This window comes from Passer domesticus, chromosome 1 (genome assembly GCF_036417665.1).
Source record: "Passer domesticus isolate bPasDom1 chromosome 1, bPasDom1.hap1, whole genome shotgun sequence".
NCBI lineage: Eukaryota > Metazoa > Chordata > Aves > Passeriformes > Passeridae > Passer > Passer domesticus.
The window spans coordinates 148,486,776-148,513,665 of record NC_087474.1 but is presented as its reverse complement, the minus strand read 5'-3'; the positions used below and the strand labels follow the sequence as shown (position 1 = coordinate 148,513,665).

At 36.8% G+C, this 26,890-nt stretch overlaps 1 protein-coding gene and 1 long non-coding RNA gene across 4 annotated transcripts in view; one reads left to right on the top strand and one right to left on the bottom strand.

The window, feature by feature from the left end:
• Positions 1-25,659, top strand: part of TAF2 (TATA-box binding protein associated factor 2) — a 59,870-nt gene extending 34,211 nt beyond the window's left edge. For 2 of the 3 annotated variants that reach the window (XM_064395526.1, XM_064395519.1), the window contains exons 19-26: positions 874-1,067; positions 1,620-1,759; positions 6,408-6,477; positions 7,961-8,070; positions 10,306-10,535; positions 13,133-13,285; positions 13,701-13,806; positions 23,773-25,659. In XM_064395526.1, the coding sequence (XP_064251596.1) occupies positions 874-1,067; positions 1,620-1,759; positions 6,408-6,477; positions 7,961-8,070; positions 10,306-10,535; positions 13,133-13,285; positions 13,701-13,806; positions 23,773-24,038 (1,269 nt within the window). In that variant the 3' untranslated portion in view covers positions 24,039-25,659. The remainder of the gene's footprint in view (positions 1-873; positions 1,068-1,619; positions 1,760-6,407; positions 6,478-7,960; positions 8,071-10,305; positions 10,536-13,132; positions 13,286-13,700; positions 13,807-23,772) is intronic. The other variant, XM_064395535.1, reaches the window with a different exon arrangement.
• LOC135284236 (uncharacterized) lies at positions 15,196-26,161 on the bottom strand. The gene is made up of 3 exons (XR_010349679.1): positions 25,778-26,161; positions 20,186-20,304; positions 15,196-18,263 (listed from the first exon to the last, which is right to left on the bottom strand). It is a non-coding gene; the product is annotated as an uncharacterized LOC135284236 (long non-coding RNA).
• Between the last annotated feature and the right edge of the window lie 729 nt (positions 26,162-26,890).

The following is a 26,890-nucleotide window of genomic DNA, read 5'->3' as shown; positions in this document are numbered from 1 at the left end:
ACTATACAGGACTCTATTCTGTGTTCTGAGTTCTAGCTCACAGAACTGGATTGTCTTCATCTGGTTAAATAACAGGTGAACCACGGGTTTATGTTGTTCCATCACTAAACTGAACCATCTGAGTTGGAAATGTCATCACCCCAAGTTCCTTCCCAAACAGACCACTTTTGAAGGATGATTAAATGACCTTTAAGATCCTGAGATGATACAGAATTCCATCTCTATAGCTAGGAGCCTAGCATAATCTTCCCAATTAAGTATCCACAGTGAAGTGGAACCAGTCTAATGTGTCTTAAACTTAATTTTTTCTTGTGTGTAGAGCACATACAGTAACAAGACAGCTGCTGCTTGTTACTGAAATAAGGATGATGGAGGGGGAGAGGTAGAGAGTTGGACACATGCATGCAAGTATCAGTAGTCACAGAAAGAGGTGACATGTGCTGACATCTCAGCCTCACCTTTCCATGTGTCCCTTCTTGAGTAACTAATAATCAAATCCAGTACTTCTTCCTGCTCTTTGTAAATTTTCTTTTTATATGTTTTGCTGCTTACTAACACAACCAACAGATGCAAAAGACAGCATAATGGAAGGGGTGAAACTATGAGCCCAGGTAAGAGGGGTGGATGAAGAAGTTAGATTTTTTTTCACTAAGCAGCAGTGAGCTTATTAATTCTCTTCAGAAGCTCATGAAGTTGCTGGCTGGGTTAATGGTATGATTTTCAGAAACTTTTTTTTCCTGTTTTCCTTTCTTATGCAGTTTTTCCCATGGTCTTAGTTTTAAGATCTATTCTGTAACAGGGCTTAAGCATTTCTTAGCTTTGAAAGGGTGTATATTGTCGTATTTTCTTGTGTTAAATACTGGTTTTATGTAGTTTTCAGACAACTACTACCGTGCTGAGCTGATTGATGCCCTAGCCAACTCTGTGACTCCTGCAGTCAGTGTGAACAATGAAGTTCGAACACTGGATAACTTAAATCCTGATGTACGACTTATTCTTGAGGAAATTACCCGTTTTCTGAATATGGAGAAGCTTCTTCCCAGTTACAGACATACTATCACAGTCAGGTGTGGTTTAATGACACTGCTTTTCTTGGGTTTTATGTACCTTTCTATAGTTAGCTTTTGAGATTTTAGCTTGTATGTCTTAATCTTAAATGTCAAATTCCTTTCAAGTTTCCAAAGCTGATAATGCAAGTTTGTCTTGATTGCTTTACTTTTCAGCTTTAATTTTTGTCAATGTAGACCTTTAGTAGCAGTCATAATTTGATCATCCCATGCCTCTTTAAGAGGAGCATTTATGAAAGTTTTGCCTTGTAACAGTAACTGTAGGGCATGCAACATTATCTGAGCTGTGATTTCTCTAAGTTATTATGGCTGTACTGACACCAAGCAATGGATTTGACAGGGTGGAAAATTTTGTTTGTGTTTCTGCCTAATTCAGAGATAATAAGAGCTGTATGTTAATGCTGTGAAAGAAATTGTAACATATTAGACATGTTAATGCGGATAACATAATTCAGAAGATTTGCAGTACTTGATTTGGAAGAAAGTAATTTTATTTTTCTTGGCTGGTATTCCATAAAGCTGATGTGTATTTTATTCTTCTATAATTTCTAGCTGTTTAAAAGCTATTCGAGTGCTTCAGAAGAATGGTCATGTCCCCAGTGATCCTGCTCTCTTCAAGTCCTACGCAGAGTACGGGCACTTCGTAGACGTCCGGATAGCAGCGCTGGAGGCTGTTGTTGATTATACCAAAGGTACTTTTTCCCAAGTATTTTGACATTTTGTAACAATTCTCATACAAATGTAACGCTTACCTCATTAGTATTAGGTTGAAATAGTGTCCACCAGAAGAGCTTGTATGGTGACAGGTGTATTAATAAGAAACGGAGATTTCTATTATTGTTTTGTCCCAGCAAGTACAAGTGTTATGAAGATCTGTTGAGAATTGTTTCTCAGTGCTTTGCAAATTGAATCAGATACCAATGTTTTGAAATAGAGTGGCAGTAAGGGGATTTGGTAATTTGTCTTTAACACTTCAGTGACTTGGATTTAGTTGATTTCAGCCATAATTGCTAGTCAAAGTCATTGATTTTGCTTTACTTTTCTCCTGATATCTTAATTGTGCTTTTTGCTTGTATCTTGTGGTTATAAATTTTAGAAACTTAGGTTATTCTGGAGATATTTTGGCTGATTCTGTTTTGCCATTCCTTATGCATAGCTTATGTTTGTGAGATGTTTAGTTTCTTTTAATATTACCTTTATTCTAGTTGACTATTGCAGGTCCATGAAAAAAAAAATCCCTGGACAGTTTCTTAAATGCTCTGTAGTTGATACTCAATCCTGACAGATTACTAATGGCAGTTAAAAATTACAGGATCAGTGATTTGCATTACATAAAGTTAATTTAGTATTATATTGTCCTATTCATTTATTTGGGTTAGTCTTTCTTTGTTCATTAGATTTGTAGTACTTTTGTTTATACCTTTCAAAGTGGTCAAATCCTTCAGTTCTTCCTCTGTAGGAAGATGGGTAGATCTGAATTTCTAATCATTCTGTCTCAGATATCATGGGTTTGTTTTGTTTTCAGGGTAGAGGAGAGTTTCCTTTGCTTATAACACAAATAATTGTTTTCTCCATTTTTTTAAGGGCTGTATTACTTCAACATTACTTCTGTCTCTGTATCCAGAGACTTCTCAAACTAGATGAGCAGTGGGAGGATTTAAGGCAGTTGGAATCTTTGAGTGGATACCTTGGGTGAAACTCAGACATCCAGTCACAGACTGAAAGCAGGCTGTCGTTCCAAACAGCTGATAACTGTGAGGGAGGCTGTGCACCCAGCGGGCTCCTTCCTGTAATCTACCAGACACTCTGTATCCTTAATCCACTGCACACAGAACACGTGGTGATCCTGTGAGGGATACACTGCTGGAATTCAGAACTGTGCTAGTGCTGTGTATATCTCTTTCTGGTGGGCTAATTGCTTTTTTCCACTCTTCATAGAATGTTAGTGGAAATATTTGCTGGAGAATAGAAAGCTTACTCATCAGCTCTTTTCCTTTAGAACAATCTCCTCACTAATTCATCCCACCCTGTGGAAAGAAAAACTGGTAGAAATAATGTTTTCTCATTAAATTCTTGACCTTTTATGGATGGTATTTATAGTTAATATCTGGCTCAAATAAGAAAGTGTTTGTATTACAAAGTAATAAAATACATCTTTAAAACAGCTGATCAAACGGGCTGTTGTATAAGCAAGATAATAGAGTAAGTTGCTTGAAACCTACAGGAAGCTAAAACTTGAATGGTGAGAAGTAGTAGATTACTTGAAATCAGTGGTTGAGCTTAACAGTTTTTGGCTGAGCTCACTGTGAGATCTGGTAATGACAGACTAGAATACTGCTGTACCTAACTGCCTTGCCCCTTGCTAACAGCTTTTTCTCTGATGCAGAGGTAGCAGATGCAAATATCCATCTTCTATAAAGTCACTACAATTCACCACACAGCTTGCTATCTAGCTGGTCATCAGTCATTTCTCAAATAGAAGCTTCCAGCTCTGAGCACAGGAGCTCCTGCTCCTGCTGTAAGACTGGTGGGTTTTTGGTGGAGGGATGATCAAGAAACTCAATGTGCCAGCTGACTTCTTCCTCTAGCCATAGAGAAGTTAGCAGTGCTTGTCTTGCAGAGCCCTAAACCTGGCTTTGGAAGGAGAAATGATTGGCCATCTGTTGCCAAGAGATCTGATTCTCGGTGTTCCCAGTTACCTGGTTTCCAGTTCACACTGGATGCAAACCAGCAGCTATCAAGTGCCTGTTGCTTGTGCCAAAGCTGGCTTTTAACACTTCTTGTAAAGGAAGCTGACAGATTTTGCAATTTCCATAAAAAGGAAAGTCTGTGTTTTCTGGGTGGAACTTTCAGAGTAGGAATAACACTACCTTTTTTTGAGTTACTTGAAAAGAAATAATTTCTCCATGGAACTGAGTAACTTGTTTTCTTTGCCATTAATAGCAAGGAGTTTTTTGAGAAATGGTAACTTTTTAAAATGCTTGAGGCAGCATACAAGGGCTTGGACAGTTTATCTAAAGTGGATTGAAGTGAACAGAGTTTATTAACTTGTTAAAGTTAACTTGTGAGAGCTGTATTACTGTTAATAGTTACTTGTATGGAACAAGGCAGTTGCATACATAGAAGAGGTAACAAACTATTCTAAATAAATAACCATTATCAAATTTGATGAATGTTAATGTTCAGTGTCAAAGATGCTCTGCTGCAATTGAGAACTGAGACAACACTCCTTGAAATTTGAAACAAAATTGCAAGGGGATTTTGTTTCAGAAAGCAATCACATGTCTTTATATCTACCAGAAGTATGAAAATCTGCACGTTGCTTTTCCCACAGCCTTCTCATAGACAAACTGGCAAGCTGCAGAGAGGATGGGTGGTCAGTGCAGTGGGTAAGAATTCAGGTCCTGGGCCACACTCAGAGGGTGGTGATCAGTGGTTTTTACTCAGGCTGGCAGTCTGTCACAAAAGGGTCCCCCAGGGAACATCTTCAGAAGTTACGTGGAGAGCAGCATTGAAAGCAGCCTCACCAGGTTTATTGGTGAGAGTGCTGGTGGCAAGGTGGACGTGTCAGAAGGGAGAGACATCTCACAGAGAACCTGGGAGAGCCGCAGAGCAAGAGCTGGATGAAGATAAACAAGTGCAAGGTCCTGCACCTGGGACAGCACACCCTTTACATGGTTTTATTTTCCAGTACAATCATCCTAAAGGATTAATCTCCCAGACTTTTCATTTTTAAATTTAAAAGCACTTTAAAATCCCTTTTGTTAGTTAAAATAATTACAATTTGTTAATGATTGTGACTTCTTGTCTGCAGTGTTGCAATTCTTTGCTGTGTGGTAATAAAGTACTATTTTTGTTACATGCAAAACAACTTTTGTTTGCAGTGTTCTAGCTGCCTTCTGTCACAAGCCAGGAAGAGCAGCTGTGCATTGAGCTGAGCACAGGAAGTCACTAATCCCTTAAAAGTATGTTCCTGCATAGTTTTTCAAAGATTTCTGGTTTTTAAGGCAAATCTGAGATTGTAATTCTGATCTGTATGGATACAAGTTTGCTCTGGCATCATCCAGAACTGTGTAGCCATGGTCTCAGCCGTGCTCTGTGGGAGCTAATACATTCTGCCTCTAAACAGGGCTTAGTGAAGCCTCACAGTGTAACCAGCTTTGCTTTGACTGGATTTGGGAAGAGCAGGGCTGCCCAGCCATCCTCTAAGCAGGATTTTAATGTAATTGCCTTCTCCTAGCTCAGAAAGGGTCTTATGTTCCAGTTACCCAAAGCATTTTTAAAACTTGTAATAGAATGAAGTGCTGGTTCTTATATTATAAATAAATGCCTCTTCTGTTAAAAGCAACTTACTCTAGTGAAATAACAAAAAAAAAATAGGTATTAGAATTGATTGGACTGAAGAAGTTATATTTTAAAATTGTTGACTGAAAACAAATCAAAATAAGGAAGAAAAGTTGAATTGAGGTATTTAGAGCTAAAAATACAATTGGCTAGGGGAACAAAGAAATCCATTGCTAGGACCACAAGATGGAAAGCAATATAAATGTTTTTTGACCTCTCTATTCAGTAATGATTAATACACTGTCTTCATTGTTTTGAAGACATTAGAAGAGAATACTACTGTAAAAATCTTACAGTTATGCACCTGAGAAAAAGATCACAATAAAAATTCTTTCATGTTTTGTGTAATGAGTGATGATTTCCCATGTAGTTTCCTATATTGCAATATTACTCTGATAATCAAAGGAATTTTGTAATGTAAGTTATATTTCAAACTAACAAGCTGACTTTGTTTCCAGTTTTCTGCAAGCATGTGCTGACAGGTTTCAAAATCCATTTTAGCTGCAAAGTATAATGATCTGTAAAACTATGAAGGCTAATGAGGGGAGCATGACTGCAGTTTTATATAAGCCCTGTAGTAGTCCTCTTTCTGTCCTATGTAAAGATAGTAATCTTTCACAGATTCCTGTGTATGAGAATTTTATCTTCTCTACAGAAGATGTTATGCTTCTGATTGTTGAAAGGATATTTGAATGTGTTCATTTTAGGAAGCACACAATATCAAGATGAGCCTTTACTCTGATTTTCCCAATCAATGCTCATGCATATAGTCAGATGGGTTGTTATTGAACAATTGAAGCATGGAAGAGTTTTGTAAATGTTTCTATTTCCATGTAAAGCAAGACACTTCTTACTTTGAACTTGCTCCATAGTTAGTGGAATTCCTCTTTAGTTGCAGTGCTTCATGCTCTTTGTGTGCTTATTCAAGAACTCACGATTGTCTTCATCAAAATCCTTCAGTTTATATATTAGTAGGCATTTTGTTTTATTTTGCAGTTGATAGGAGTTATGAAGAACTACAGTGGCTACTCTCTATGGTTCAAAGTGATCCTGTACCCTACATAAGGTGAGTTAATAAAGAGACAGGTTTTTTACTAATGCTGAGGCTATTAAGTAAATTCTTCACCTGGGATCGCTAGAATAGATCAGTTCCTTAACTGCTTCTTCACAAAACTGTTTCCTTCCTGTTATTTTACATTAATTGAAACATGTTTAGATGTTTCAACAGTTCACATCTCAAAAATTAGTATATTCTGTTTTTACTCTGCATTGTTATTTTTGTCTTTTATGTTCTACCTTGTGGCAGAAGTCTGAAGTTAGACATTATTTCCATAAATAAATTGTATAAATATGATGTTGCATATGGCAAAAAAAGACTTCGTGATATTTAGAAAAGACAGAGGCTGAGACAGCACACACAGTATTTGGACACCAAAGGGTGTAAAGCAATTGTCAGACTGTAGATGGGGTGAAAGGATCATGTGAAAATATGGTGAAATTTCTAGTATTTCTTGTTTCAACTTCATTTTCACATGAATGGTTGGGTGTTTTAGAATGTTCATTACAAACCTGTGAACACCAAGGTTCATAATAATTGTTTTTTCCCAACACTTTATTGTTATGACCACCATTGAAGTACTGAGTTTCAAAGTTAAATAATACTACTTTTACTCTCTATATAGATGATTTCTTACAAATACCAAGGTTGTTCTGTTTCATTTCTCTCATTCTTGTTAATGGAAATAAATACAGGTTTAGCTTCAATTTAAGAAGGAGATTTAATTTTATATGTATCCTTTTAAAGAGGAGTTTGAATTTTGAATGCGATATGTTAGCCTCTTATAAAAGAAGAATAAAAAAAAAGAAGTATCTGCAAGAGTCTTTTTGTCCCATATGTGTAAGACAGCAAGGTGAAAGCTGGCTGTACAGAGAAAAATTGTTAAAATAATAAGTAATAAAACAAAGAATTCATTAAGTGTTTTCAAGGCCATGTTTGAAGAAGCAAAAATGTATCTCAGCTCTGTCTGTAAATACTGTAAGCAGCATGGTAAGTGCAGGATCTTCAGAAACCAATGTAACATAAGAGGTGGCAGTGTTTGCTTCCAGGAAAATGTACAAGTCACTGGTTTTGGGCCTGCCATTTTGTATCAGTCATAAACATTTACAGTTATTTAAAAATTCTTTGGTATCAGTATGTAAGGAGTTTATTTGCCAGTATTACATCTTAGTAAATTTCCAAGTCAGTGTGCAAAAAAAGATAATGACTAAACAGAAGAACTTAATGTAGCCTGCAACTGTCAACAGTTGTGTCTAAAAACATCCTACTGCTTTGCACCTTACTTTTTATCTCTAAGTTATACTGCTGATGGTAAATGTGTGTCTAATGCATGTTGTGGAAAGAAGAAAGAAGGCATAAAACATTGGTTAAAAATTGGGACATAATCCTGTAAGTTTAATAAGTTTGTAAGAATATTGCAAACTGAACAGACTTTGTATCCTTAGGGTTTTTCTTTTGCATTTAATAAAGATTATTTTTGTGTTTATTTCAGGCACAAGATTTTGGATATGCTGACTAAGAATCCACCTTTCACCAAGAATATGGAGTCCCCCTTATGTAATGAAGCTTTGGTAGATCAGCTTTGGAAACTGATGAATTCAGGTTAAGTTTTTTGATTTGTTTGTTGTTTTGTTGTGTTAGAGTTTTATTGTGAGGTTTTTTGAAATAAGTATTAAAAACTTGCTTCAGAATATGCCAAGAGCTCTCTTAATTTCAGTAGTTAGAAATTGAAAATCCAGTCTCAGAAGCTGAATATCATCTCTGTGCTTCCAAAACACTCTTAGTGACATAGGCTACCAAACCTTGGTTCTAATTCTTCTGGTTACTGATGTAGTGTGCTTTGATGTTCTCCTGCACAGAATCATACTTTGAATGTTCAAAATTGTTCAAAGCAAGTGTTTCCTCAAATAATGGTGTCTGTGTTACACTTGGAGTTTGCTTTACATTAGATGATCCCTTTTTGTCCTCCTTTTCTAGACTCTCAGGGACTATGAGAAGACAGCATTGATATAGATAATTTAAATGAGATTTTTAGAGGTGCATTATAGACCTAAAACTCAGTTTGCCTTGTGAGATTAGGAAAGATCCTAGTGAGAGAAGGGCTTGCATCTTTGCCATTGACCTGTTCTTCATTGCTGAAGCAGTTTTATCCAGTCCTGACAAAGTGCCCTTTAACATCTGGCACATTACCACATAGATTACAAATAAACATTTATATAGCTTTTTTAGGTCATTGCAGGCTTTCTGTTCTCTGTGTGTCATTATATTCAGTGTTTAAAAGTTTACAGCTACACTCCAGGGGTTGAAGTGGGGAGACTACTAGTAGTTCAGTTTCATAGGAATTGCCAAGGGTCAGACACAGAAAATAAACAATTTTGATGTTCCCATCAGAGAATTTGTTTTTGCTTTTTCATGAGAGAAGAGTGTGTGTAGTGTTACAAGCATTACTTCTTTTTGCAAGTAACAAATAGGGTATACATGCTTATTAAGGTTCATGGGTCTTTAAGCACCTAAATTTCTATGCTTCAAGATGACATAATGTTTCACTTAATTTTCTGTAAGGGATAACTATGGCATTCCAGGGTGCCTTGAAAAAAATTGTTGATGTGTGACAAGCTAGTAGCCAGGTTTAAAGGTGCATGATTCTAGAATCATTATTTACTTTCATTTAACATAAACACATGTAATGGAGAACAGACTCTGATTGGTATATGTAATGGGGTTTTTTCTTTGTACATCTGAATTAAATTGATAATATCATAATAGTTCTAAAATTAGTATTTTTGAATCTGTCATTATCTGAGGAGTATTTTAATGTTAGAAATGTCCAGATTAATATTCATGTTGCTTTCATTTGTAATTGGGTATGTGTGGCTGGTAATTTGTAACTGGTAAGGGCAAGCTAAGCTTACTCCAAACACTATTTTGGCCCCATAAAACTACTATTTACAGGGATAGATCTTGAAATTTTATTTTGTGCTAAGTCTTGCACAGCCACATTAATATGGCAGTTGGCACATCTGTGTCTTGTTTACCAGATATAGTTCAATTCCTGCTGGGGGACAATATGTTCAATAAACTTGCAATCAGTCAAGAGCTGGGCTGAGTTAACACCAGAACTGCTGTATTTGCAGCATTGCACCAGATGTTAAATGTCTTTCTGTTGTGATTGGTGCCAAATGTGCTTAGACCATTTGTGTATAAAGATAGTAAAGCAGTGCACAGTTTGTAGTGAAAAATAATAAAAAAAATAAAGCATTGCTTTGTGCAGTAAGAATACATATTTTGAGTATAAATACCAATTAAAGTATTGAGTATTCAGGGAAGTTCATGATGTAGTAATGATGTTAAAAGCATGCTTGTGCCTTTTCTCTTATCAGTGCACTTTCCAGAGGGTAAAAATCTTAGTCATGCTTAAAGCTCTTACAATATTTTGTGGAATACATAGGCAAATGCAACAAATCGATTGATACAGGAAGCCAGTTTGGTAACAAAGTCTTCTATTTACTTGTCCAGTAGAAAAACTTGAAAAAGAAAGGCACATGGGTGTGGTTATTTTTCTTCTATTTTTCATTATGTTATTATAGCATTTACTTTTCCAGTCCTGTTCTACTAAAGATGTCTAACTTACAACCCACGAAACTTAAAGCCTTCCTTTTAAACAGGAAAGTTTAAAAAGAAAGCAAGTGAGTAAGAGCTAATAAGAGGCAGGAATATTGAAGGAAGTGTATCTTAAGCACAGAAAATGTCATACTCTGGTGGGCCTGGATTACTTAAACTGTTACATTTTTGGTAGGAGATTTTATCTCTGTATTAACAATCTCTCTTGTATTTTAGGAACATCACATGACTGGAGATTACGATGTGGTGCTGTGGACCTCTATTTCACACTCTTTGGCCTCAGCAGACCTTCCTGTTTACCATTACCAGAGCTTGGACTTGTTCTTAACCTGAAAGAAAAGAAGGCTGTACTCAATCCAACGATTATCCCTGAATCAGTTGCAAACATTCAGGAACCTGTGAACAGTTCTAACAATCATGGGCAGCCAGTGGGATTTCAGAACACCGTAAGCACAAACCATCTGCATCCATCCTGTTCAGCTGGCTCACAGTTCTTGCATGGGTTGCTGATTTAATTTTGTATTGTGTTCAAGCCTCTCATGCTTTACCTAAGCTACCTTCTGACCTCATTGCTCTTTATTCTGTCCACTTGAAAAGCTGGCCTATACCATGACTTCCTGGACATTTTTTAACTGTTTTGCATTGCATATGCAGGCTTGTTACTTGTTTGTTTGTTTTTTTTTTTTTCTAGTCTCATCATTTCTGTTCTTTATGAAACATTATATATTGCTTATGAGATATGAAGTGATTCACAGAAATGTTTGATGCTGTGGTGAAAGCTTTTTTCATGACACTGTTTCTTGTCGGCAAGTTATCCAATTTTCCAAAACAAAACCTTTTATCAGTAAACCTATTGCATCTTAAAATACATAGATACTCCTCATTTTAAACAACTTAAAGTGATGTGAAAGTTGAAATTTTAACACATCTGCATTGAACATTTGAATCTAACATTTTGGTATTGTGCTCTGAAGGATTTGTAACAACTTCTGAAGAATGGCATACATTCCATTTGGTATCTTTCTGGATTTGGAGGCTTCAGTCCTAACACACATTCCATTGCATAGTTAGAAAAAAAAATTTTATAAACTATTAAGGTCATACTTTCCTCAAGAATAACTGCCACTGCTGCAAGACCAAGTATTTTTGTTGGACAAATTTAATTGTGAGAGGGGGAAATAAGTCAACAGACATGGAAATAAGAAGTGATTTTTTCTTAACAGTTTCAAAACCAGTGTGTGATTAGCATGTTTGAAACTCTTTCCACCCTTTTGAATAGGAGGGTTTACTCTTACTTTATCAGTCCCATAGTCAATGTCTAAATAGTTTGTATTGAAAAGTATGCTGAGAGTACTAATTAAAACTACCCTGCAGGCCCTTTCCAGCAGGGGGAGAAAATGCTGGTAGAGTCAGATATTGTTAGACCTGTCCTGCATATTTACAGAGCATGTAGTAAGTCCTAATTTGCTGCACCTAATCATTAGAATTAAATAGCAGGGGGCATTTTGTTGGCAAATTTTTAGGCTGCAGTTCAGTGAACACCCAAACATTTTTTGCAGGCAGACTACCAAAAGATTTCCTCTTAACTCTTCTTTTTCTAAACTTTCCTCTCCCTTGTGCTAGCACAGTAGTGGTTGCTGCAATAGTGAGCTGAATCAGGGAGGATCTGGTTGAACAGTGCCTTTTTCTGAACAGATATTTCAGTTTCCTGAGCCAGTTTGTCACATAGTTGTAAAAATGCTTGTGGCACCCCAAGACAGAACCATGTGTGGGTGAGGCTGCTTCCTTTAGCAGCATACTGGCTTGCACTGGTGTGGAAATACAGCACTGGTATAAGCCTCAGTTTGTACTTCATCCCTTGTATCTTCTCCTATTCCTCATCTTCATTCTCCTACCCCTTACCTTATGGTTACCATTTTCACTGTAACTTCCCCAAAATTTGGGGAACTGATTTTCTAGTAGTATAAAACAAAGACTGCCTCTTATGTCAGACAAACTTAATCCAGAAGTGTTTCACAATAGCAGTGCCTTGGACAAAATAATAGAGATGAAAAAGGGTACTGCATATATGAGGGGAAAAAAAGAGTAAACAGGTGATAGAATTTATCAGATTAACTAGATTCTTTAAAGTAGACATATACTGAGAGCATAAACATGTTAAAATTAGTACTGATAGAGTAGTGCCACTGAAGCTGCTGAGGATGATTAAATTACTTCATGAAATGTATCTTGAATTGTTCAGGGCAAGAGTTTGTGGGGCTGAAGTGCCCTTTGTAGGATAGAAGAAGAGCACTTCAGGGGAACAGTATATGCCCTTGAGAGTATATTGTATATATGCCTTTTATAGTTTTTAGTGAGCTTTTAATTATGTTTGCTTCTCTGGATGCTTTATTTTCCCTTCTAATTTTTGTCTGTTGGACTTTTTGAAACACCTACCTCCTGTTTTTATTACTGTATGTGTAACTTAGGAGACTCTCCTGTTTTTCTATTTATTTGACCTTGTTCTTTTTATAATCTAAGCAGTAATTTACAAAACAGTTTTATTCTTTTTTAATAAATATTGTTGTAAAATAAAGAAAAAAATTATAAGTACTCATTATGATTTGTACTAAGTAAGCTTTAGCTTTTAAAACAAACTAAAGAAGATTTAGCTAAATCCCATGTGTAGATCAGAGGCTATCACAGTTTTTCAACTGAGATTTGTCCTGAGGAGAGTCTGCAAGGCACAGATTTATAGACAGGCTATTCAGAGGCAGCAAATGTTGTTGCACACCAACAGTACCATGATTGTGAGAAGTGACAGAAAAGATGCCAATGCTAGATATGCAGAGGGAGCAGGGATAGAAGTAAAGAGAAACTATGTTTGTAGGAGTGGTTGGCACAAATCCATACAGGGTTTTAGAAAATGCTTCTTGCCAGAACTACAGAGAAAACTTTGTTCAAATCATCCACTTTACTCAGAAGATTTTTCAGGTATCAGGTCGCTTTCTCTGAAACATGGATCTTGCTATCTTCTAATTTTGGTCTTTTAATGCTGCTTCAGGAGGATGATCATCTTATTAAGGAAACAGCATCCAGCATTTCTGGTCATCAGCAGGGGGTGAAGAGGAAGGCTGATATGCCACTCGGGTCTCCATTGGAGCCAGGGCAAATACTAGAGAAGAATGAAGACAGTAAAGTCAAACTCAAAATCAGAGTAAGAAATGGAAATTCAACTTGCACAATGTGTAGGGTGTTCGGAATAACAGCAGTGGCGTCTGCTGGCTTCCCTTGAAGCTGTGTTGAAACAAAAGGCATGCTGTGTATATATGTACAGCAGTTGTTATGCTTACTTTGGCAAAATCATTTCCTATTAGATTCTTTATTGGCTGGCAAGGGCTAAAGTTGACAGATAATGCTCTTGTTCACACAGCTTCACAGTAAATTAGAAAGAAGGAAAGACACTGACCCTTTTTAATTTTAGTGAATTTTTATTCATTTGCAGTGGTAGATATCACTTCCTTTCCCTCTCACCCCCAGTCTACCTCAAAAAGAAAATATTTTAAATTCTGTTTAGTAATGTTTTTTGAGTTATTAGCATCTGCTTTTTTTTTTTTTTCCCGATATCTTAGTTCTCAAACTCTCAAGAGGAAGAGGAAATTGATATGGACACAGTTCATGACAGCCAAGCCTTCATTTACCATCATTTGAATATGCTGGAGAGACCATCCACACCAGGTATGAGTAATTTTACAGGCAAGGTGGTTGTATTTTTTTTAACTACTTTAGCTGTGAGGTGTGTTTTTGCTACTGCTTATTTCCATATATACAGTGTTGGTAAGTGTTAAATGTTATTGGAATTCCAGGAGCTGCAGAAGGGGTGCATAAGAACATTTCTTTAGATTTCAGTAGATGCATAGATATGTGTATTTTTACACATATCTAAATAAGACAAGTAAAATCCTGCTTATGAAAGTGAAAAGCTGAGGAATGAATAGAAGAGCACAAAGTTTAAATAGAATCCCATAAGTAATTAGGTAAAACTTGTTTTGCCATTGGTGTCATTTAAAAATTACAGTTTTGAAGGTTAAAAAAAATAGCAAGACTCCTCAGGTTTAAAAAAAACCCTCAAATATTAATGATTTGTAACTTAACATTAGCAAATGTTAAAGCCTCAAAGATAGTTAGAAGGGCTTTCTAAAGTTGAAAGAATTGCATCTGTGAGTGAAATTGTTTCATTTCATGCACTTCCTTTCTTTTACTACTTCTCTTAGCATCTTTTTTTATATAATACTGGACAAAATTATACTCAAGGCATAGTGTTTCTTAGAAACTTTAAAACAGGTTGAACTTCCACCTTCTTTGTTTCTCTGTCACTAGCCAAGAAATTTGGCAGTTTATCTCGTTTTCTCAAAATGTTTTAACAACGTGTCTGAAGTTCATTTCCAGAATGTGCCAGTGGAGCAAAGCTGAGGTCATGTGACAATGTACCAAGCATTTTGAGGGATCTGCCATACAGATTCAGAACAAGATTTTAAGGTTGCAGTACTGTGTTGTGTAAAAGTGACGTTTTTTGCTTTAGATTTCAGGATAATTACCTTCTTTCTTGTTTTTCTGTTTTTATCAATTGACTGCCTAGTGTAAAACAGAAATAGACCTTAGCAGCCCAACCTGGAATATTGGTTCCATCTTGAGTTGCCCTAGGTCCTGAGCTATGCTGACAGGTGACCTTATCTGCTTTCTCTGTGACCAGGCAGTTTAGTGGCCCCATTTAAGAGAAGGGCTGGTGGATGCTGCTGCTTGAGGATCCTGCTGAGGCTGGTGCCTTGTGCCAGTGGTGCTGAAGCTGGAGGCTCATGCCCCATTATGAGCCTTGGACGTAACATTTTTCCTTCCTTGCCAGATGCTCTATCCACTAAGGCAGTTTATTCTTTTGATTTATTTTTTTTTAATGAAAGGTAACTGCTGTCTCTTGTCAGCTAAGAAATTAAGGTCGTATGGGGACATTAAAACACAGGGAGGTCTAGTTTCTGGATTCCAGATGGCCTTCAGTTAATGACGTGTGTCTACAGCCAACTCCACCAGGACAGCTTTGCTGATAGGCATCTAGAGTAGCAAAACCCACAGCTTTTTGACTTACTTCAACAGGGTAAAGGAGCAGGCTGCATATAGGTTACTCTCATGAACTTAGGAGCCTATATCTGCAAAGCTTTAGTTTAAACTTCTCAGAGCTGCTTTGAATTTTGTTCTCAATGTTATGGTCGACCATCACATTTTCTGTATGGCAAAGAATGATGCATCCAGGGCATGCAAGTGCAAAGCTGATCTGCTGAGGATTAGTATTTATAACTCTTACATAATATTTTGCAACACTTTTTCACTAGATTTACACACTCTATGGAATATAAAGTCATAAACAAAAGCCTGCCAAGTACGTCACAGATCGGACTGTGGGGACCCTGTGTGCGCCAGCTCTGTGCTCCGGGACTGTTGCGGATGAAGTTTGTGCTGGGGGTCAGGAAGGGTAAAGTCTGACCAAGAGTGGAGCAGTGGCCACTTAACTGCTGCTTTTATAGACCCACAGCAGACACAAGCTGCTTCAAGTCTCACTTGTGTCCTGAATGACCTTCTCACCTCTGTTGTTTAGACATTCAGCACACTGTAATACATTTTCTTTCCGAGGTAATAAATGAGACAAATGCCAGGTTTTGCACCAGAATTCATTTTAAATAGTAAGCCTTTGAAAAGCATTATTTTGAAACACTTCAGATTATTTTATTCTTTGTTTTTTATTTGTGTGGTTAGAAACAGTTCCACTTCACATATTTTTGGCTTCTAAAATTTCACCTGTTTCTTATTCATGGCATTTTTCTTAGAAGTAGAGATATATGAATTACAGACTAAGTAAATAAAGATAGTTCAATCTTTAGGAAATTGTATATACTGCTGAGAAGAAACAGACAAGGAAAGATAAAAGCATACATAAATAAAATTGTTCACACTCTGTTTTACAAAGGAATCCCAGGGCCTGTGAGGTTTTACAACAGTGATGGAGGATGAGTGCATTTCAGGGAGTGATTATTGTGAAATAGATTGACTGGAGGTTCTGAAATGGCCTCAGTGTCTTGTTAGTAAATCTGCCTCAGTTCTGGCTCCTACTTGGAAGGAGTGAGCTCTTAGTCCACCCGCAGTTTTCCTCTCCCAGCTGTGGGCTCTGTCCCCGTGTGTCACATGAAGTGTTAGGTCATCAGCTGAACGCAGCATGTGAAAAGCAGCTGCCAGGAATAAGTTCACGTTGGGTCCTGTAGTATCTGTGGTTTTTTCTGGATTGTTGGGTTGTTGTTTTTTTTCCATTTCCCAGACCACCCCAAATGATCATTTAGATTTGGTCAAGTTGATGTAACCCCCCTAACACCAGGAAAATATTATTTTCCTTTAGAAGTTGGGGGTGGGGGAGTGAGGGTGAGAATGTTTTTGCATGGTTCTACCCATGAATGTGAAAAGTTATGGCTGAGACAATAACAAAAAGCTTTCTAATGCTACACGTGCTGGATTACAGCTTTCAGTGTTATAACTACAGCACCTGTCCCAGTTCATACACAAAATTATTTGTTTAATTATTTGTTTAATTAAAAGCATCCTGACTATGATAGTGAAACTGTGGACTCTGGCAGTTGTAGGGGAATCTAATAATTTTATCAAGAAATTACAAAACATTAGTTGTGAATTGTCTAAAGAGTGCTGTTGTGATGATTACTCATCTGCCCTTAGGGCTAGAATCTTGGTAGCCTCCTTTGAACCTCCAAGGCTGTGCAAGGTTACATTTCTAATGTGAGAACAGATTTTATTTGCTATTAATCATCAAGGATATAAGGAACGCTCCCTTCACTTAAATCTTAAGATAAAAGACTTTCAAGATGAGGTTTTCTGTAAGCAACAGATTTGATCTCTCAGGCTGTAAGGTGACTTGTCTTGCTTTGTAGACTTCAGTGAAATCAGATAAAGGTACACTTCTGTAATATTTCACTCAGCTGAAAGTACAGTAAGTCAGAAGTAACCATTAAAAGGTTCTGCTGTATCTGTCAGTGGTTATTGATTGGCCTGGTCTTTTCTGCTTCCAAAATAAATGCCTGCTGTAGGCTGGATGATCTGCCAGTGAAGTTACATGTCATTGTAGCTCATCACTGATGAACACTTAATTGAACTTTTTCCGAGTAGTTTTGATGGTTTGAAAGTTGATAAAAAGCAGCATCCAATTCTGTCTTTATTTCTGCAAAGGAAATTAAAATAAAATACAGTGATGTTGTCTTAGTGCACTGGCAGTTATTTTTCTGATGGCATTCAGGGTCAGTGGGCTTTGAGGACATCCTGAGCACTCAGACTCAGATCAAACAGATTCCTTGGCCATTCTGTTAATTCTTTTGCAGTTTTCCAGGACAGTCAAATTAAAAATTGCCGCTGCTGACTTTGTGGTTGCTCTGTTTACTGTGTAGATGAAACTTTGGAGGTCTAGACCACAGTCATAATGTTGATCAGATTGTGGTCTTGTTTATCACAGTTACTGCACTTTCAGGAAATTATGGTTTGTCTGGATTGACTTTTTTCTGAAACATTTTGAAACTGGACATAGTGCATGCGCTGCAGTAAAGTGTAGAGGTAAACTACTGTAGTTGTTATGTTTAAACAGTACATTTAGAGCAGCAGATCCTGAGGTGCAAGTCATTGCATCATGGAGTTTGGATGCAGAAGTAAAGAGGAATTTCAGTCCAAACTGTGTGAGAAGCCCAGTTCTCTGCAGTTAGCTGAAAGTTCACCAGTACCTCAAAGTCCACTCTTTAGTGGCTCTCTGCCAAAAAGTGCTATGAAAACAGCAGCACACAGACAAATATGTGAATGAACATTTCTTGGATTTGAGGACACCACTGACAATGATGGCTTTTTGCTTTACTTTCTAAGGAGGTAAAAGTTGTTACAACTATTCTGATAGAATGCCTTTTAATTACATATAATATTAGTATCTGTTATATTTTATTACTGAAGATACAACTGTTTCCAAAGTGGTAGCTCATAGGCTTTGAGGTTGGTAGATGAATTTTCCTCACTGAAATAGTATGTGGTTAATAGTACACTTCACAAGGAATGGTGTTTTCCAGTTCTTTAAAGTAAAGAAAGCAGCTTCAGTAAAAACACAAACCCTGCAGATAGTGATAACAGAAATGAGAATTGCATCAGTGTATGGCTGCAGTATGTCAACTCCATGATTTAATAAAAACACCATAATATTGTAGCTGTGACTGTCTCTCAGAAAACAACTAATCACATTCAAATCTAGGGGATGAATAAGGCTAGCAAGTTTTCAAGTGGACTATCTGAAACTGATGAAGGCACACAAAGTATTCTGAATTGGCTTCCTGATTTAGATGTTCTTTCTTACAAAAACAGGGATTTGACTAGAATGTTCCAGAATACTAAAATAAATATAGTACAAATAACACTACAGTTATTATTTTAGTGTAAGTATAAGGCAATATAGTTGTTAAATGAAAGTTAGATGAGGAAATAAAACTTTTTACCAGTAAAAACTGTATTTCAGTTAAAACACCAACTTGTCTGTACAATACTTTAGTTTTACCTTTGGTATAGGTATAAGAAATTGTCTGTCTGGTTTTAAATCCCAGTAAAAACTTGAAGTCAAATGAATCTGTAAATTGGAACTAATTCAAATGTTTATGTTGGTTCCAAATTGACTGATTTGCTTAGCATATCTTCAGAAAACTTTTGGCTGGTTTTATTTTTTTTAACTAGACCTTTGTTTTTCACCCTCAAACTTTAATTTTTGTCCCATGGACCTTAAAAGAGCACTCTTCTAGAGAGAAAATTGATAACCTTTTTCAGAGATATATAATTTGAAAATTCTGGTTCTTTAGACTAATTACAGGACATTGCATTCTGGAAACCTGAAATCATTTATGCTTGGTAACTTTTTCTGTGTACTTTGTTGGTGGTTCAACAGATGCATAAACACAGCATTAAATTAAAAAATAGCGTGTCTTGGACGTTTCCAGAGTAACACTAAAAAGAAAAGAAAAAAATAAGGCAAAACAGGGTAATTTAAAAACTGTTTTTATGGTATTTTCCATTTTCTAGATGTTTTCTCTTTAGAGAAAATGCTAGGCAGAGATGCAGGTCAACTGCTCTGCAAAGAGAGTGCATTAACTTTCTGACTGGCGAGCTTTCTTTGGGTTCTGGGAGAGACACGTGAAGTGCTTGTGCACTTTATCTTCATCCCCTCTTCCCAGAGCCTGTTCCTGTCAGGTGCTGCAGCACCAGCCTGTCCTCAGGACCCATGGCCTTCAGACTTTGCTATGATTTGTGAACTTGTCTTCTCCCTCTCTGATGTGTCAGTGAATTTGGGTGCAAATGGAGCAGTTTCAAAGAAGTGTCAGTTTGTAAAAATCCTGTATCAGCCGGCTGTTTTGCATTCATTGGCCATGTGAAGAAATAGAGCCTGTAAGTTTGTGGCATCCCACTCTTTTCACACAAAATCAGAAGCATAGGAGGGACAATATGAAAGGTCTCACAAAAGCCTGTTGGCATGTTAAAGTCTCATGGTACAGGTTTTCAAACTGTAAAAGTTCAAAAGCAAAACATGAGAAAAATAGGTGAAACACTACCCAACAATATAGTTCAATATTAATGCACCAATGAGCATTAAAACTTAAGTGAACAGAGTGTTAGCATTATCTGACAGCAATTTCTGTTATGACAGCAAATGTTAATTTAAAGCTTATCAGGATCCAAATCCCTTTAATTTAAAAACTAAGCTACAAGATCTATGTTTTCATATTTTCTTCTCTCTCCTGACACCTACAGCATTTTTATTTATCCCTGGGCAAACAGTACACACATATTCTGATCTTTCCCCTGTGGGACCATTCTGTCTAATTTTAAGCACCTACCCAGCTAGCTGGAGCACCACAAAGCCAACAATTACATTGGAATCTCCACATCCTAAACAGGAGGAGATCCATGTGGATAGACACATGTATGCACATTTTCTTCTAAGGAATGCTATAAACCACTTCAGAAGCAGCTCCTGGGCTGGACCTCCACTTACTGTGTGTTTCTGTGTTTTGTGAAACCCGGGTTCCAGTGCTGCTCTCTGTGCCAGGAAGAAGTGGGTTCCCTGCAGGAAGAGGGAGTGCTCTGTGCCTCTTTGCATCAGTCCTGCTTCCCCTGTTAATAAAAGGATGATTTTACTGCCCTGTGAGGCAATTTCTTTTTGGCCTTATTTTCCTTAACTACACTTGCCATGTTCCTGGCATAGGCTTTAAGTAGATACTAATTAAAAGGAAGAAGAAAAAGGTTCTGTCAGTTCAACACTGAATTTTATGCATCTGTAACATTTTTGATCGAGCTTTTGTAGGCCTGTCCATTTTGGCACACAACTGAGTTCAGGAGTTTGTGATCAATCTTTCGGAGTCATCATCCAGGATCAATATATTTGATTCTTGATTTCAAAACACTCTTTAGGAGGAAATTTTCTGGATAGCTTTTATTTTTGCATTCAAAAACCCAAGAGACTAGAGTCACTGTTGGGACTCTATGAAGAAATGGTGTGTGTACTGCTATTGCTGGCTCAGTAGAAGCAGATTTTTGTAATTTCATTTCTTTCATTGTAATTTCATTTCTTACTGAAGTCTTCTCCATATTACCAATGTTTACTGCCTCCTTGAGCGTCAGTAACCCTTGAGTTGTAGTTGGATCCCATTTCTCCCTTTCCTGAAGATCTTTCTGCCTTTCTAGGTGGTCACCACCACCCCTTTGGTCCTGTTGGTTTCAACTACTATTGTATTTGCTCCCTAACTTACACCAGTCGATGGTGTTTAAGTGCTTTAACAAACAGATTTTTTCAATAACACACCTGAAATAAGTAATGAGGTGATAATACAGACTGTTGCCTTAGCAGAGCTGGTAGTCCAGTAAACTGCAGGAAATCAGCACAAGTGGCAGGTCATGTAACAGAGTCAGCAGAGTCTGTTTGGTTGCATCCTCCATCTTCACTTGACACTACTGCTACATCATCCCTGCAGACTTTAACCAGTGTTTTTTACCAGTTCTGGTTAATTTTTTTTAAGTTCAGAGGCTTAGTTTCAGTTTGAGGTTGTTACAGATGTAGTGTCTAGACTTACAGGTTTAGTTTCCATATAAAAATAACTCCACAATTTGGGATTAATGGAGCTTAGAAGTTTTAAGAGTTTGTGTCATCTTTGTGTGGGTTTTTTCTTCTATTTTAAGTTGACTTGAGTTTGCCATATGTATTTTAATGTATCATGTGTCTGTAGCTTGAGAACACATGAGAATGTCTTCAGTACTTTAGGTCATCTTTTGTGCAGTTTCTGTACAACCAGCCAGTGATCTTAAGGCTTTTTGCCAAGACCTTTATTTCTGTATTTCTAGGAGCTGTTTGTGTCACTGCCACAGTTCACCTGTAACTACTGCAGCCTATTTTAACAGCATCAAATACTGCCTGCTTTGGTTTTTTGAGATACAGCCTCCACCCTTTCCTTTTCTAATGGCCTGAGCCAGATATGCTCCTTTTTCACCATTGTGTCATCTGTTTAATGGCTGGTTTTGTATCCTTGCAGCTGCTAAATAAAGTTGTCAAACAGTGAATGCTTTAGAGGAGGAGCTCAGGTTATGGGGATAGATTTAGATATGGTAAGAATTACTTTTAAAAATATAATTGGAAATAGTTACATAGTGAAGCAGTCTTGTACCTTTTTGCATCAAATGCAATATACTTGCACACTGTCTTCATTGTTGAGAATAGCTCCAGACAACAATGTAAAAAAATGGTAGTAGGTACACATTGAAATGGAATTGGTGGAAATTGGAATTGGTGTGCATCTCCTACCTGCCATAAGATTCATAAAAAAGTAAAGTTTTGAGTTCTAACAATTAATTTTTGCATTGGTAACATGAGCTTACTGCTGCTTGGTTCTGATTAAATAAAAATTAAAGCCTTTTAAAATAGTTTTATATCAGAGATATATATTTCAAGTTTATAGGAAGCTATTGTACTTCAGACTAGTCTCCTTTATAACCTGAACAGAATTTTATATTGCACCATATTCCTGTCTTGTGGTTAAGACCAAACATATTTCTAGAAAGACATCATTTTGCTGCTTAAGACTTCAAGCAGTAGAAATTCCACCATGTGCCATAGTAAGTTATTGACTATCCTCACTAAAAAAAAAATCTGTGTCTATTATGACTTCTGAACACTTCACATAGATGTAGATTTTAGTAACTAGATTTTTGTAGTTTGTAAACAAACAAATCCAGAACAGCTGTTCGTATACGTGTGCATGTATATAGGAAAATCTAGAAATTTTCCTATATATATATATGCATGATTAAATCAGTCCTCAGTCTTTCAGGTGAGGCTGGAAAGATTGCATGGAAATTGTCCTCAGTACTTGCTTGTCATAGTCATAGTACAGGGAGCTGTCTCTTTAGACTTCCAGGATCATTACCATAGACAAATCATTCTTGCCTTTAGACTTACACAAGCAACCAACAAAAAGATGCACTGGGAAATAAATGTGTTTTCAAATATACAGAAAAAGATAATTGCACAGGAACATCAAATAACATCATTTCTTGTTAATAAATTAGGATATTTTCACCAAAAACTGAATGGGAGAAACATCCATATTTAAAGTAGCAATGAAGAAACTCCATTTTACATAATACTTAGAAGATTTGTTGCCTTCAAAAATCTCCTGGTGGTTTTCTACATTTATGTAGTTGTTAAAGCATCCTTGCAGTGTGAGTGATTTGATTCAATTTCTGCCTAAAAGAATCTGAGTGTTCCTACCTTCCAAGTGTTTCCACTCTTCAACAAAGATATCCCTAGAATCTCTACTATTGAAGCTATTGCAGTCTGTCTGAAATAATGAAATATTAAATTAGCCAAAGAGAGAATGAGAAAGTCATTCCTGAATTCTGATGTCATGGATCATATCTCCTTCCTCAGGTTCAGATACCTTGCTTGCTCAGTATGTAACCAGTTCTATTGTACTTGTGAAATGCATACTGATAAAGATGGTATAATTGTCTTTATTGGGATTTGGTTTTGTTTAAGGAAAAAAAACCCTTGTATAATCTTTCAAATAGGCTAAATTGGTTGCAAGAGGCAATTTTTAAAAAAAATCAGTTTAGTTTTCCACTATCAAAAGGTTTGTATGTTCTTGTGGGGAGCTTTACCTCCCAACTCAAAAGAGTTCACATCCCAGAAATGCACCTTACTATGCCAGTCTTGCACTTTATATCAGAATTTTCACAAGCAGTTATATTTGCATTATTCAGGGTACAGTGGCCTTTCTACTCTATTTAAAAATGAATTTCATGAAGCTGGTATGACTTAAAGTTTCTCAGGGCTCTTTACAGTTCCTGATTGTCTGGGACACTTTTATGCTGTTGAGGAAGGAAGGACCATCTGTAAAAATTGTCAGTAGTGTGGGAACTTTATTGGCATGTTCAAAGCCTTCTCTGAAGCTAAATGTGACAGCATTGTAACAGGTTCCGTGGTTTTACATTTAAATGATAATGTAGGTTTTATTTAATATTTCAGAATTCCTTATGTTGGAAACAATGCAAGTTAAACATTTGCTAATCCCACTGTATCCCTTCTTTCAGGTAAGGAGCAATCTTCAGGAGAGATAAACATGCACCCTGTCTCAGCAGCTCCACTCTCTGTGTTTAGCAAAGAATCAAACTCCTCAAAACACAGCGATCACCATCACCATCACCACCATGAGCACAAGAAAAAGAAGAAGAAACACAAGCATAAGCATAAGCATAAACATAAACATGATACTAAAGAAAAGGAAAAGGATCCCTTTGTTTTCTCTAACAGTCCAGCCAGTGCACGATCAATCCGTTCCCCATCACTTTCAGACTGATACTGATGACTTCTCTGGAGTTCAACTTGGACTACTCTTGGAGTGCTTAGAAGGATGTACATAACTATAGCTTCTATCTTTTTTTATGGAACTAAGAATATGTGAATTGTCTTAGCAATTCAGAAGCTCTGCCACCTTTGAAGCCTTCTTTTTGCATGTGTGGTTGTTGAAATCTGATTCAAAAAATATGGTTTATGATTCTGACTCATTTTGTATTTCACTGTTCTCCACACCTCCCACTCTTTTTTTCCATTTTAAACAAAGAAAACAGCCCTTTATGTAAGGGCCCCATGTCCACTGGCAACCCCCTGCACATCACGCTTACCATGTGTATTGCCAGAATCAATTATGGTTTAATCCTTTGAAGAACATTAGAGGCAGAGTATGTTTTAAGCAGAAGCCAATTGCCAAGCCTTTGGTGACAGACTGTTTCCAGAGCAGTATTGTATAACTAAGTGTGAGCTCCTCAAAAGACAGGGATTTTCTTTAGCCTTCAGCTGACCTGTTTCTTGCTTTAACCATTGCAACATAATGTCAGACATCTAAAAGAACAACAGTATGTAGAGCATTTGCATTTTTCAGATACTAAAACTCTTGAAAAATTCCAGGCTGCTTTTAAGCTGGTGGTATTTATTATGGATATGAACCTTTTAATATGAATAAATTCTGCAATTGTTTTTGGAGTTTTAGCAAAATGCGTAATGCATGTTTTGTCCTGTAATCAGGCTTTTAAAAATCCAATAAAGTTTGCGAATTATTTTGACAGAGGCAGAATTTTTTCTTCAAGCTTACATTGGAATATGCTTTTGAAAGATGCTTGCTAAAATTTAAAAAAATTCTGAAAAGTTTAAAAATTAAAATATTGAAAAATACGTATTTCTTCCTCCTGACGGGTGGTTTGTTTGAAACCAAGATCAGCTCATGTCCACAGGAGAAATATATCAGTGGATTAAACTAGGTCTGGGACTTGAAATGATGGATGCATTTAAATTTCTTTAGCTGTGTTTTATGCAGTGTACTATTTACACTTAGGAAGTGTTTTATTTAAAAACATAATTTTTAAAAAGTTTTAATAATAGAGATAAGTAATCTCTGCCACTTTTTATGTCTTTTCTTTATATGTGTAGGGGCAGTATTTTATTTCCATATACTAGTTAGCTTCTGTTGCCCAGAGTTCACATAGCGTTCTGTAAGATAGTTGTATTTGAGTTAAATATTTTTTTAATCAATTTTCACAAATTTTCATGAGAGTGATTCTCCTTCTTAGAGCAAAGGGAGAAAGTTCAAGAGGGACCTCATAAGACTTTTTTTAAGCCATATTCTGTTTCATGAAAGTTAATAAATACTTTTATATTCTATACCTGCTGGTGAATCCTGTAGTTCTTGGAATAAAAAGTTATCTGCAGACTAGAAAGATGATAGGCTCAGGTGTTTTGTAATATGCATATTCTTACTTGGTTATTCAAACAGCACATCCTTTTAATACTGCATGGATAGTTGTGCTAATCGTTGCCCTTGGAACCCGTTTGGGCTGGATTCAGACACAACAGCCCTGGGCAACCCTGCAGCCTCTCCTGATCTGCTGCTTTGGAAAAAAAAAAAAAAAAAAAAAAAAACCAAACACCTGGGTTTCCTTTTAGCAGTAACTGGGAGCTCTTGGAACTTAAGTGAGCTAAAGGTGCAAGAGAAACACCTAAGCATGGGCTGGATGAGGTGCTGAGCATGTTTTGGGTACTCACCATGGGTGCAGCTCAGCTCAGCACTCCTTGAGACAGCAGTCATAGCTCAGTGGAAATACTCTGAGGTGTTTTTCCCTTGGCTAAGCAGTGATGTAACAGTGCCAGGGGTGTTTGTGGGAGATCTGGGCTAATAAGCAATGAAAGCTGGCATTGTTTGGGAGATTGAAGGCAGATGCATTTATGTTTTAAAAATGAGGTCATGTATAATTTAGACTGGTGTAGTTTCTACTTTCAGAGATGTGGATTTACACTCTTAGGCTGAGAGAAAATGTATTGTTCAGTGATACAGGCACAGGACTGAGGCAGAGCTGTAGCACAGGAATTCTGCCATCAGAGGTTTTGCTGTATGACTAAGTGAACTATTAAATACATGCTGAGACAATATGGTGAAGACACTGCCAACAGAAAATTGGAAGGTAGGAGAGGGAGGGGGAGAATCTGAAAAAACTTTCTCTAATGCAGTTTCTGAGGTTACATCATGTTCCTGGTTCAGAATATCCATTAGTGTATTTGATGGAATACAAAGTTTGAGGTCTGCAGGTGGTGCAACATGGACAGGCTATGTTCACAAACTGGTGAGTGTGCTCAGAAATCAGAATAATTCAGCAGATGGCACAGGTGATGCAAAAAAAGCAAACAAATTCAGAAGGAATGAATGTGAAATGCTGAGCTCCAGGGAAAAGGAAGTGCATGAAAGCAAACCATTCTCACCATCTAGTATGGTGCAGTGAAAAAAGCATCTGCTTGCACAGAGGTGAGCAGTTTGATACTATTGCAAAGTAAAAGTCACTTAAGGATTAACAGGAATTTTTCAATATAAGTTGTGAAAGTAATTATTCTATTGAGTGACAGTGATTTGGGGCAAAATATTTTTAAGAAATAAGTGAGCAGATGGAAATGCGGTAACATTGCATATAAGAAAATATATAAATGGAACTGAGTGTTCCTGGTCTAGAATAAATGAAGTCTGAGGGAGGAACTTGCCCTTCACATACCTAAAATATTGCTACAACAAAAAATGTTTATCAGTTGTTATATTTCCTTTGGGAAGGGAGGTATTAGCTTTATCCACAAGAAAAAATATTTTTGTTGAATATTAAGATGAAAAGCATT